Source organism: Camelina sativa, chromosome 2 (genome assembly GCF_000633955.1).
Source record: "Camelina sativa cultivar DH55 chromosome 2, Cs, whole genome shotgun sequence".
Taxonomy (NCBI): domain Eukaryota; kingdom Viridiplantae; phylum Streptophyta; class Magnoliopsida; order Brassicales; family Brassicaceae; genus Camelina; species Camelina sativa.
The window spans coordinates 19,383,307-19,396,787 of NC_025686.1; the positions used below are offsets into that span (position 1 = coordinate 19,383,307).

General features: G+C 33.0%; 2 protein-coding genes across 2 annotated transcripts; both read right to left on the reverse strand.

Moving 5' to 3' along the window:
• Positions 4,141-5,815, reverse strand: LOC104729766. The gene is made up of 3 exons (XM_010448769.2): positions 5,535-5,815; positions 4,896-5,135; positions 4,141-4,787 (listed from the first exon to the last, which is right to left on the reverse strand). The coding sequence occupies exons 1-3, from the start codon at positions 5,735-5,737 to the stop codon at positions 4,742-4,744; spliced, it is 489 nt and encodes a 162-aa protein (XP_010447071.1). The 5' UTR covers positions 5,738-5,815; the 3' UTR covers positions 4,141-4,741.
• LOC109126954 (uncharacterized mitochondrial protein AtMg00310-like) lies at positions 7,833-8,420 on the reverse strand. The gene has a single exon (XM_019230944.1). It carries the CDS (start codon positions 8,418-8,420, stop codon positions 7,833-7,835), a length of 588 nt encoding a protein of 195 aa, XP_019086489.1.

Sequence of the window (13,481 nt, forward strand, 5' to 3'; positions counted from 1 at the left end):
GTCTAAATGTCTTTATTGTCGTAGACCTCAATTTGATATTTGGCACAAATATTTATACATGTATAGAGAAATTGGCTATTCATACATTTGTAATCATACTTTTTTTGTTTTCAACATTTAAATAAGACGCAAACATGCATCAACGTTATGATTATAATTAATATCTCACCATAATTACAAAGAATGAATTAACAACTGTTTCGCTTATGACATATACTACTCCGGTATTGATGTTTATAAGTTTTTACACATTTTAAAAAAACAATGATTACTGAATTTAAATATATTTTTTCTTTGACTAAACAGATATTATTTAATTTTAAACCAATAACAATTCAAAATAAAATATTTTCAATGATTACTTTTTGAAATTTACAAAACATCAATCTTTGTGGGACAAAAAAAATATCCCAAAACATTAATCTTTGTGAGACAGAGGAAGTATATCTTAACATTTTGTAAGTACATTTTTGTACATCCATTTTTTCCCTTACTTGGGTTGGTTTTTCTTTTAAAATCAAAACCGATTACCAAAATCGGATCTTCTCAAAGATATGTATGATATCTTATTTTGCTAAACTGATTTTCTTATTCACAGAATATTGCAACATTAATTAAAGACTAGGGATTGGACCCGCATGTACATGCGAGGTTATAGTTTATAAACAAATTTATTTGATATAACATTTATAATCAAACTCATAGTAATTGAGAATTTAGTTTATTTTTGGTTTTGTTTATTAATGTTTGAAAATTTGAAACAAGAATGGTTTCACCGTTTCACCAGTATTTTAAAATTTGGAACGACATAATGGTTGGACTAGGAACAAACTAAACCGGATAAATGATTGGTTAGATTTCTATTAAATTTGTAAAATATCAACATATAAAATCATTAACAATGATGAATTCTTGTTTGAGACAAATACAAATATTTAGGTGTGGACGTAAATCCCTTTTCGTTTTGTCATATTCCATTATGACCTACACTCGTTCTCAAATTCCTATTGCATAAGAGAATTCATTACCAATATGGGACATTCTAGATATGAGACAAATATGTATTTCCAATTGAAAACCGGACGGGACGGAACGAAAACATAAATTCTCTAACTCCCATATGGAATAAACATAAATATAATTCAGAATATATTTATATATCATATGTTATAATAAAAATATTACAAAATTGATTGACTTCTTTATACTTACTATTTTATATATGGTTCACCTATATTAAATTACGTTTTTTCTAGATTTGAACATGTGGTACACCGAAAGATAACTTTTTGTTTTATTGTATTTGGAATATATTTTATTTTTGTTATATTTTAAATCTTTTAAGTGTTAGTCAAAGCGTTATAGTATTGTTTTTTTATTCGACTTGTTATCATATTTACCATTATTAAATTTAAATTTTTATTATTTAACAAAGTGATTTGGTAGTTTTCTTTGTTTGTAGTAATTTTTATTACTCCACATTAGTGATTTTGTTTTAGTTTTCGTATTCGTTTGTTATATTGAAAATTTTGCAATATAAGCTTTTATGATTAAATTTTATTTAATTATTATTATTAGATATATATAAATTTTTTTTCTTTTCAAAGTATACTAAAAATCCATAAGTTTGTAAAATATACCAAAAGTTTCATCAAATTTACCCTTTATAAAACTCTACCTTGCTAAATATTTTTTTTTTCGGATTGAAATATTCGAGCACTCAGATCCACCCAGCCAGAAATTTTGGTTAAATTGAGAGGCTTCAAGATGGATAATAATTAATATTGAACAAAAATGGGGAAATAAGTAATATATCAACCACCCGCAATTCTTTGCAATTGAATTTGAGTCGCATAGTGATTCCTAAAGTCTTGTTTAGTTGAAGAAGGAGTTTAGAATGAGTGAGCTAGTATATATAGTTATCTCTTTAGTATGGTAATAAGACTCCATTAATGATTCAAAGGTCAGGAATTCCAATAATATACATGTACTTTTCATTTGAGGGTTACATGAAAATTTTAAGCATGTACTCTCAAATATTGTTAAACAATGTAGATGGCAGGATGTCATGTATCTTATACTAATCGTTTTCTTTATTTGCCTTTGTTTGACATGTCCAATTATCAATGTTTTCAGTTTGTGTTATGTACAGAATAAAAAAAAACTGATATAACAGAGAAGCTAGAGCTAGAAAAAAAAGAGAGATAAGAATAACAATATATGACTTGACCACTTCTGTATTATTTTTTTCAACATTCATTCTGCTATTAGTTCTAAATTTCTAAATTACAGGTACATAAAAAGACATGATGACCAAAAATACAAAAAATGCCACATACAGTCGTTCATGTCATTAGGAAAATAAATTGAGATTGGTTGGCTAGAATCGAACACTTGTATAAGTGAAGCCAAACCTTTCGATGCTTTTCCATTCTCATGGAACAACCAGTTTTTCCTTTCTAACTGAAACTCTGTCATGATGTGTTGTACCATTTCACATATCTATGGAATACAAAGGAAGCATTTTGCTAGAGTCGAATAAAGATCGTGATGAGGTAAAAAATATATATTTGCTTGATGAGTCTCAACGGAGTTGTTTTAGTTCATCACCTGCCATAATAGAAATTCAGTTCAAGTCAAGAATGTTTAGATGGTGAAATGGTTAAACCTGACAATAAATATTCGTTCACTAATCCAAGTTACATATTTTTCTAAATTCTAGTGTTAATTTTGTGATGCAACCCCAATTTCATCTGCTCAAACAAATATAGTGTATTTTAAATAACTTATTGTTGCCAATGTTTTCGAATAAAAGCATTTGATAAAATTGATGAACTCTAAAGCTTGTTTTATACTCCCTCTGTTTCATAATATATGAAGTTTTAGTTAAAACACACATATTAAAAAATAGTTATCTGTAAAAACTTTAACCAATCATAAACAAGACTGCATAATATAAAATATAAAATTAATCTAAAAATTACATAAAAAGTTGGAAACATCCTATATTATGAAACAAAAATATATCTCTAAACATCCTATATTATGAAACGGAGGGAGTATTTTTTTTACTATGTTATAGAATTGTATCTTGAGTTGATAATATGTCTTAAGAGATATACTACACAAATCACATGTCACTTTTTGTAACGGCTTCCATTTTATTTTTTATATATTTTGTGACAATTGATTTTTTTAGATGGATTATATGACACTCTGGTTTGCAGAAAGATTTAAAAGAATTGGCTTGGTCATCTATGTCATAAAAGTGCACTTAGGTCAAGGATTCTGAGAGAACTCTAGAGTTAATTGTGTTTGAGAAGTGACTGTCGGAATGTACGAGTGAAGACATATCAAAGAGAGACATAATGTGGTGGGTGTTACAGATTTTTTTTTTGTAAGATTCTTGTTCATAATCTTTTTTAAAAAGTGTGACCCTTGCAACGTTTTTGTTTTAGATCATAACTTTTAATTGAATTGATTAATTAATATATTCTTTATTTAAATAAAGTTTAATAATAAATCTGTGTAGTATATCTTTCTTAGAATTAATGTTTCACTTCAATATTATTTTTATGATTAGAATTTTATAAATACAATTACGTAAATTTTACTCCACCAAACATTAAAATCTTAATTCTATTAACTCTGAAATCTATTCTAAATTTTGGAATACAAACATTTTTTGGTAAAATTTGAATAATAACATTATTACTAAAATAATATTATTTTTACTATTAAGTTTTTTTTAATTTATTTTACTTAATTTATTTTTATATAGTTATTTATTTTTATTGTTTACTCAAACAAAGATATATTATTGTAATTTACTATTTAAATTTTTTTTATTTATTTTACTTAATTCAATTTTATGTAGTTATTATTTTTATTAATTATTAAAAATTATATTATTATTGTTTACTATTTTAAAATTTAAATAGTTTTACTTAATTTGTTTTTTTTCTTTATTGTTACTAATATTAATTATAATATAATATATAAAATAGATTTTTAATAAAAAATAAGATATGAAGGAAAGAGAAAAGAAAAAAGCTAACTTTGTATAGATATGGATGCTATTTTTTCTAGTTTCAGATTAGTCAAGATTCGAAATAACAACTCATGGTTTAGTTTAAACTTAAAAAAAAAAAACATTTGCGGCAATAATCACTGAAATCAATCACCATACAGTTTAATTTTATCCAATTTCGGGTCAACAAAAAAAAGATAAAGCCCTTTAGATTGAAACACTCGACTCTTTCTTCGTCGGAAGCTTCGCAATCTTATTGCCTACCACCTTTATTGCTTCTTCTATGAAATTTTCAACTACTACTCTCACGATGACCTTGTAAGGATCTTGAGAGAGATCGAGATCCAATTCAACTGAAGCTTGTTCTCGCGCCTTGATCTCTGTCATCTTGTACAAATTCGACTTTTTCAAGATCTTCTTCACCGTCTTCTCTATTTTCCTCTGCAGATCCTTATCGATCTCCACCTCTTCTCTCGCCACTTCTTCCTCCATTGATGATGATGATGTCTCTCGACGCCGTCAAATATACGATAGGGTTTTTTTTTGTTTTTTTTTTCGGAGTCGTTCCTTAGACGAGAGAGAGAATGCTCATTAACGTTTTAAAAAGGGATTTTTAACTACTGGGCCGATAATATGTTTAGGCCCAACAAATTACACATTCCAAGAAAAAAAAAAGTTTTTTGTTTTTTTGGGATATGATGATGATGTATCTCACTTGTTGAACTTGGTAGAAGAACTTGTTGGCTTTTTTTTATTGCTGCAAAACAAACAAAAGAGAGAAGAAGAAGAAGAAGATGATCCATTTTTATTACTCTACTACAACAAGGTTCTCAAACTATATTGACAAATCACACATGAAACATACCTAATCGGTGGTGGATCAGCGGTGTCGGATTTAGAGTCACCACCACGACCAAACGCAACCTCGTCCATGCTCTGTCCTAAGCGGCGGTATCTACCTCCGGACTCGACAAACGCGGGACAAGGCCGGTAAGCCTTAATGGGCCACCAACCGAAACCAGGGACAGTTGCAATGCCACCTTGAATCCGTCCGTCACCGTTACAGCCACTCTCTTTCTCCTCTTTCCCACACCCTCTGCAACCACTGTTTCATTCCACCACCTCTCTCGTTAGTCTAGAGACTCAAGAATATCCAATCTCTCTCTCAAGTCAACAAACATAAAAGATATATTCATCCTTTCACTAAACAACAAAAATACAAGAAAAGCAGTTTGTAATTACACCTTCTGCAACCACTGTTACCACATTGAAAGACTAAGAGACGCCCTTGATTACAATATATCTCCAAAATTGAAGTATCATCCTTTCATTAAACAACAGAGCAGAGTTCTAAAAAGGAGTGGATTCTTTTATCACTTTCGAATCAGAACCCTTAATCTAAAATCCTTAACAAAATCAAAACGAAATTGGATTTTTAACTGGGGAATATAGTTTCAAGTTTTTTTACCAATGGGATCCATGGAAAGAGAAGCAACAAGGGTACCTGAAAGTGAGGTCGCCGTCGTCGTTGTCACCACCAGTTTCTATGACGGAGGCCGGCGAAGAAGAAAGAGAGAGTAGTGTGTGATGATTTGATGAGTTGTTGAGGATGAGACTGCTCGAGCTCGGCCATGGCCTTGATTTGTGACAACCATTGTTGAAGACGAAACATCGCGGCAGAGATATTGATGAAATGGAATTCGCCATCTCTCTTTCCTATGTGAGCTTAAAAGAGCAGCACAGAGGAGAGAGAGAGAGACCCCCGAGAAGATGATATTGGCCACAAACCCCAAAACTTGTATTCCTTAGGAGTATTATTATATTTTACTAGGTGCTTCCCCACGTTGTCGTGTAGTTGACACTTTCTTGTTTTTTTTGGTATTTTTTATTTTCTCTTTTGTATTATTTTGTTTTAGTTAGGCATATACGGGCTTTGCCGTCACTTTTATTTATACACTATATGTTTATACCATTTCGTTCAGATGTGTATAATTGTGGCGTTTATTTTTTATGAATTATGAAGATGTTCTTTCTTGCTTTTGAGGATCCAATCTTATCATTGACTGATATTGTTTCCAATACATTTATTGTATTATAGATTTTCTAATTAACTGCTTATGTAAACCCTTCATACGTTGATGTTGCAATAATAAGTTATTTTTTAAAAAATATCTTCCGTGTAAGTGATTATGTTTGTATGCCCATGTTTTGGTCTAATATCAATAAGATCGTTTCTGTTTTTCTTTAGTTGGCTTTGAAACCAATATTGAGTTAAGCAAATAATGGGTCGAATTATGGTGTTAATAAGTAATATAAATTCTTATGTATATATATATTGTATATATGTGACTATAAATTTAGCTAACTAAAAAATTATGTAATATTTAAATACAATCTTGAACATATATATATATATATATATTTTTTTTTTACTCAAATAAGAATTATATTACTTAAACATAGTCATTACATAGTTGTTCGATTAGCCATTCAGGCTTTGTACAAGATTCTACATAATAACTGACATCTTGGCATCCAAATTTTGCTAATGTATGAGCAACAACATTACATGATCTCTTAACAAAAGTACAAGGAGATGTTTGAAATTTTGACCTCCAATATTGAATATCACAGATTAAGTTCAAGATTGCCGCATTCACATACTGCCCATTCAATATTTTAATCAGTAGTTCACTATCACCCTCGAAAATTATGGAAGTATACCCTCGTATCCACGCATGTTGTAGTACCAATAAGAGGGCTTTTGCTTCTGCTTCCAATACCGATTCTGAAACTGTTAATTTAGCTGCTCCCCAAGTCATGGCTTCTCCCTGATGGTTCCGAATTATCCATCCACCGGAAGTGGTATGGTTGTGAGGATTAAAGCCTGCATCAAAATTACATTTGAACATCGGATAGGTTGGGTTAGTCCAAGAAGATATTTGTGGACTGCAATGTATCGGACTCATATTTTCATTTTGAAGAACTGTGTCTGTCCATTCTTTCGTTTCAGCAATAGCTTTCAAGACAGTAGATGTAGGACTCTCTCTGAAACCCTCAAAAACCACACTATTTCTTGCTTTCCATATTCGCCAAAGTAACCAAAAGGGTAAATAGGCCTCTTGTAGATTGTCCGTATGCGTGGCTAAAGTTAGTAAAAAATCGATAGAAGCCTCTGCATCTGTGTGCAATTGATTTGTGTATTGTGTGGAAATATTAGACATTCGCCAGGCCATTTTAGCAAAAGGGCAAGTGAAAAGAGCATGGAGGATTGTTTCATCATTCTGATAACATCGTGGACAACATGCTGGAATGGTCATGCCTCTAGATCGTAATCGAACTGTTGTTGGGAGAGCTTTAGATAGGACACGCCACAGAAAGTTCTTTATCTTTGGTAGAATTTTAAGTTTCCATATTTTGTTTTTCAGTTCAACTGAACCATAAGGAATAGCTGGTAAAAAGTCAGGATCCAGATTGTGAGTGAGGAGCCAATATCCCGATTTAACACTGTATTCTCCTGAAAAAGTGTAGTGCCATATCAATCGATCTGGTTTTTCAATCTGCGATAGATACAAGTCCTTAATAGCTGTTTTATCCTCTAGTATGATGTTTGAATCAATATAATTTGTGTCCCAAATACGGTAATTGCCAATTTTCTTTATAAGTGCCGCCGTGGTAAGATTACTAGTTGGGTTAGTTGGTGTGATCGAACGAGGTAGATGTCCTGGAAGTACATTATCCTGTCCTAAACGAATAGACTCACCATCTCCAACCACAAACCATGATCCTTTTTCGATTAAATCTATCCCATATAATAAAGAAGACCATCCATAAGACTGATTTTTTGTTCCTTTGCATCTAGTAGATTGTCATCCTTATAATATCGAGCCTTCATGACTTTTGCAAACAGAGAATTAGGATATTTGAGCAATCTCCATGCTTGTTTGGCAAGCAAAGCATCATTAAACTTCTCCAAATCCCTGAAACCCAGACCTCCCTCTTTTTTCGAATGTTTGAGTCTGTTCCATGATATCCATGGAATCCCTTTTTGGTTAGAATTCCTATCCCACCAGAAATTCATTAACAGAGACTCAATGTCTGATATGACACCCCTGGGCAGCTTAAAACACGACATCGCATAAACAGGCATCGAGACAGCAACAGATTTAAGCATTACTTCCTTTCCTGCTGGTGACAGACGTCTTGAAGTCCAATGTGAAGTTTGTTTCCTAACTCGATCAATAATAAATGTGAACATTTCTTTTTTCTTCCTCCCGAATTGTTCTGGAAGTCCTAAGTATTTACCACCTCCACCATGGTTTGGTATGTTAATAATTTTCTTCAGCCTCTCCTGAGTTGAACCATAAACCCGAGATCCAAATGTTATCATTGACTTCGATTTATTAATTTGCTGACCCAAATAATATTCATATATGTCAAACACATCCTTTAAAGCTTAACAATTCCGTTTATTCGCTTGACAAAAGAAAAGAGAATCGTCAGCAAACTGCAAATGAGTGATACGTGGAACACCATTCCCTATCTTTATCCCTCTAATATCTCCATCTGCAACTCTTGAAGTTATAAGGTGACTTAAGATATCAGAACAAAGTATGAACAGATATGGAGAAAGAGGGTCTCCCTGACGTATTCCTCTTTCTGGTCTAATATTACCATGTGGTACACCATTGATTAAAACAGAATAATTAACTGATTTAACTGCAGCCATTATCCATTTTATCCACTGATCACAAAACCCAAACACCTTCATAGTAGTTTCTAAAAAGTTCCACTCAACTCTATCGTAAGCTTTGCTAACATCAGTTTTAACCGCCATATAAGTCTCTGAAACCCGCTTTCGAACTTTAAGAGAGTGCATCACTTCATGAGCAATCAGTACATTGTCCTGAATGATACGTCCTGGAATAAAGGCTGCCTGCGCTTCGGATACTATTCCATTAAGATGTGGTTTCAGCCGTTGAACTAAACACTTTGATACTATCTTGTATAGTACGTTGCAAAGGGCTATAGGACGATAATCCGAAAGAGTGGTGGGGTTATCAATCTTCGGAATCATACAAATATTTGTATGGTTGATACTCGGTTTCATAACTGATGTTCTGAAAAAAGATTTGACCTCCTCTGTTACATGTTTTCCAACAGTGTCCCAACAACTCTTGTAGAAACGAGCTTTAAGTCCATCAGGTCCTGGGGATCTATCGTCTCCAATTAGACAAACTGCATCATAAATTTCTTTGTCACTGAATTCTCTTGTTAAACTGATATTTATGTCCTCTATCACTGTCGCTTTAAAATCAGAAAATTCCAATGGAGAAACGAAATGACCATTTGAAGCATACACGTTGGTGAAAAAGTCTTGTGCATGGTCTCCGATTTCCTTGTCACCACGGTAAACATTTCCTTGATAGTCCAGGATAGAGATGATTCGATTTTGGGCATATCTACTTTTGGCAGAGGCATGGAAAAAACTAGTGTTTCGGTCCCCCGCTACCATCCATTGATTACGACTCTTCTGTTGCCAGTGTTTTTCCTCATCCACATAGGCTCTCACAAGGGCATCATGAAGATGTGGAATCCTTTGTCGCATAGATCTTTGTGAACTTTCCATTGCTGTATTTAACTGTCGTTGAATTGACCTTATTCTGTATTCAGCATTGAGTTGAGATCTACGCTTCAGGTTTGCCAAAGCCTGTCTACAACTTGAAATCCTTTGTCCGATTGGAATGTTGATATTGTCGTTTCTCATTGTCCAGCCTTGTTCAACCACCGATTTAAATGTAGGAATATCACACATTCGCTTGTCAAAGTGGAAAGTTCTTCGACGATTATATTGATTATTATGAAAGTGTAGTAATAGAGGCTTATGATCAGATCCAGCATACTCCAAAAAATTAAGTTCAGCATTGGGAAAGTTTGCTCGTCCTGATGAATTGCTCATTGCACGATCCAGACAACAATGTATGGTATGTTTATGTCTTTCCCCCACCCATGAGAATCTGTCATCTCTAGAACGAATATCCAGAAGATCACATGACGATATCATATCCCTAAATTCTCTGAAAGTCCATTCAGCTCGAGTTGGTCCACCTATATTTTCCTGGTTTGAAATTATCTCATTAAAATCTCCCAATAGAAACCAAGAATGTCCTCTCGAAGTTGACAGTTCTTTGAGTCTTTCCCATAAATTATGTCTTTCACTTTGGACAGGGTGCCCATACACACAAGACAAATAGAACCAGTTATTATTAATAGTTACAGTGGTGTCAATGAGTCTCTCATCCTTGGAAATTAAGGATAGAGACACATGATATTTCCACATCAAAGCCAAACCACCACTCCTACCTTGAGGGGGTACAATTATTAAGTTAGAGAATCCTAAATCATCCTTAAGTTTACATAATACATCACACTTATTTAAAGTTTCTGAAAGAAAGAGCACATCACACTTAGTAATTATACATAGTCTTCTAAGACGAGATTGAGTCAGCGGCGGGCCAACGCCCTGACAGTTCCAGGAGAGGACTCTCATATTGGATCTGGGGGTACCGGGCCCCCCGCGCGTCCGTCAAATCCATTAGGAGCCGAACAAGATCCCACTGAAACTGTTGGTTTACCTTTCTTACGGATTTGGCTCAGGACCGCCATCTCCTCAGCAGCTTCGGCTCTGTTAAACTCTCCCTCAAATCTCACTCTCTTACGCTTCAGGAAAACAAACTCTGATTGAGCATTGTCACTGTTTGCGTCCAGTACATCCGTTCCCTGGATGTTTTTCCCCTTGTATTTAGCATGAAGATAACGAAGTCGTTCTGCGGTTAATTCAGTATCTTCAAACAGGCTTGGTAGGGTTGAAGTTGATACAGAATGAACTCCTACAGATGGTGAAGACGGTGCAAGGGGAGGAGGCATTTGTAGACCAGGAATTAGAGTCGCAGGATCCACCGTTTGCAGAGTAGGAGTTGTAGACATATCGTTTCCTTCATCAAAATGATCATTCCCTCCATGATCATTGTCCGAGTCATCATGATCAGACTCATCATTCGCATCAAAGGACAATGGGCACTCCTTGGCATCATGTTTCAAGGAGCCACATTTTTTGCAAAAGTTGCGTAACTTCTCATACCGAAACTTAACTATTGTGTTTTCTCCCACAATAAACTGGATGTTCTTTTGAAACCTAAGAGGGTTTTCAGGATTCCAATCTATTTTAACCCTGACAGCCCCTACTTGATTGACATTTTCATCATAGTCTACTTCCGTAACAAACGCTAAACGGTTCCCTACCCACCTAGCCATTGCATTCGTAAGATAAAGGATAGGAATACCTTGAATTTGAACCCAAAATGGAATGATTTGCATTGTTTCTTCACTGATGTTAGGGAACCATCGGTGGGTGGATAGCATCCAATCGTTAAAAGACCAGGGGCCTCTACGAAGCACTAAGTTCATTGATTCTTCAGTTTGAAAGCGGAATTGGACACGTCCTCCATCAATTAAACGGCCCACACATTCTTCCGCCAGACCCCAGACCCTGGGCATTTGTCGTATGAGAGCGCGGAGGTTCTGCTTGCGTGGGTTCACCGGCGTGACAACAACAGAGTAACGATTGATGGCTGCCGCTCTGGAAGTGAACTCTGGAGGGAGAACAACCGGTGTATCATCAATTCCAAGATCGAGATCTTGGATTGTTTTCCGTAAATAATCACTCATGGTTTGGGTTATCGAGATTTGAGAGTGGGAAATCGGGTGGGTAATCGGAAAAAAACGAGGGAAGGGGAAGGTTTTATAGTTGATCCATGGCGGTTTTGGTTGACAGTTACTCCCTGCAAATGGAGGAGCCACAAAACCGTCAATTGAAACAGACGGAATATAACCGCCAACAAAGGAAATAAAGTTTGGAATCGGAAACTTTGTGGTCGGAAAAGAACTCCGGATCACACATGTAATCGGAGAAACGAACCGGTGTGACAGAGTACCACTGTCGCACTCAGAATCGCCTCGGGAGAGAGACGACATATTTTTTTTTTTTATATATATTTTTTTTTTATTTGTGGGAGGAATGTATGAAATAATTGGATAGAAGTTATTTTTGAGTTAAATGACATTTAATGTCTTTAAAGTGAGTTAAATATTAATAAGTTTTTATATGTGTCTTGACTTTTTTAAAAAGGAATACCAAGTGTTTCCTTCTAAATTTGAAGTGATATAGTATTTTAGTTTTCTTATATGATTTTATGAACTTCAATGTAAAAGTTTTTCAAAGTAATAAGTACACTCACTGATTGAATTATAAAATTTGGAGAAATATTTATTTCGTTTAATCATCTGCTCTTTTAAATAAATTAAATAAGTATGTTGTTATTCCTACAAATAGGACAACATATATTATAGTTTAACCATGGAGTTAAGCAATGGAAATGGAACTTGTGATTGCAAGACAAAATGCTTATATGTTACACATTGATCGTTTAAAAATGAATAGGAACATCTAATTCTCAAATAAAGTTGATTGTTTTGTTAAAACCAACATATGTGAATTTAAATTTAACTATGCAAATTTAAAAAATAAATATGAATAGATTAGAAAGGCAAGAAATATAAAAGAAATATTTTTTTATATAAATAAAATAAAAATTGAAAACAATGTTAAATATATATAATACTTTCTACATTAAAATATAGAATCAAACTCTTACAAGTTACAACACATATGAGATATAACAACATTTGATATTGGTAGGAGAGGAGGAGAGAATGTTTACTATAAGATGGTAATCCAAATTAGATAATGGAGATGAATCTTTAAAAAATAGAACAATGTAATATCTATATATATATAATACTTTCTAAATTAAAATATAGAATCAAACTCTTACAACACATATGAGATATAACAACATTTGATATTGGTGGGAGAGGAAGAGAGAATGATTACTTATAAGATAATAATCCAAATTAGATAAAGGAGATAAATCTTTTAAAATAAAAACAATGTAAAATATATATCATGTAGTCTCTAAAATTAAAATTTAGCATTAACAATTTACAATGATATTTCATTTTTTTTTTAAAACCCATACAACAAAAATAAGAAATCAAAAATAACAAAAAAAAAAGAAAAATGATTTGAGGTATTGTAGAAGAGAATGAGAGAATGTGAAAATGAGATAGTAAAAGAATGTCAATATGAGAGAATGATAGATTGAGAGAATGCTTATTTATATGATAAGAAATGATGGAAGTTACATTTAGAACTATGGAGTTACAATAGTAATTTATTGTGTTTGAATAAAATTGAGTGGTAGAATATGATTAATGCATAATTTATTTTATTTTCAGTTATAATTTTATTTTAATGTGTGAGTTAAATGTATTGTGTTTATTGGATCTTAAATATTGTTTAAAGCAATTAGAAAGCAAATAAAAAAATAAA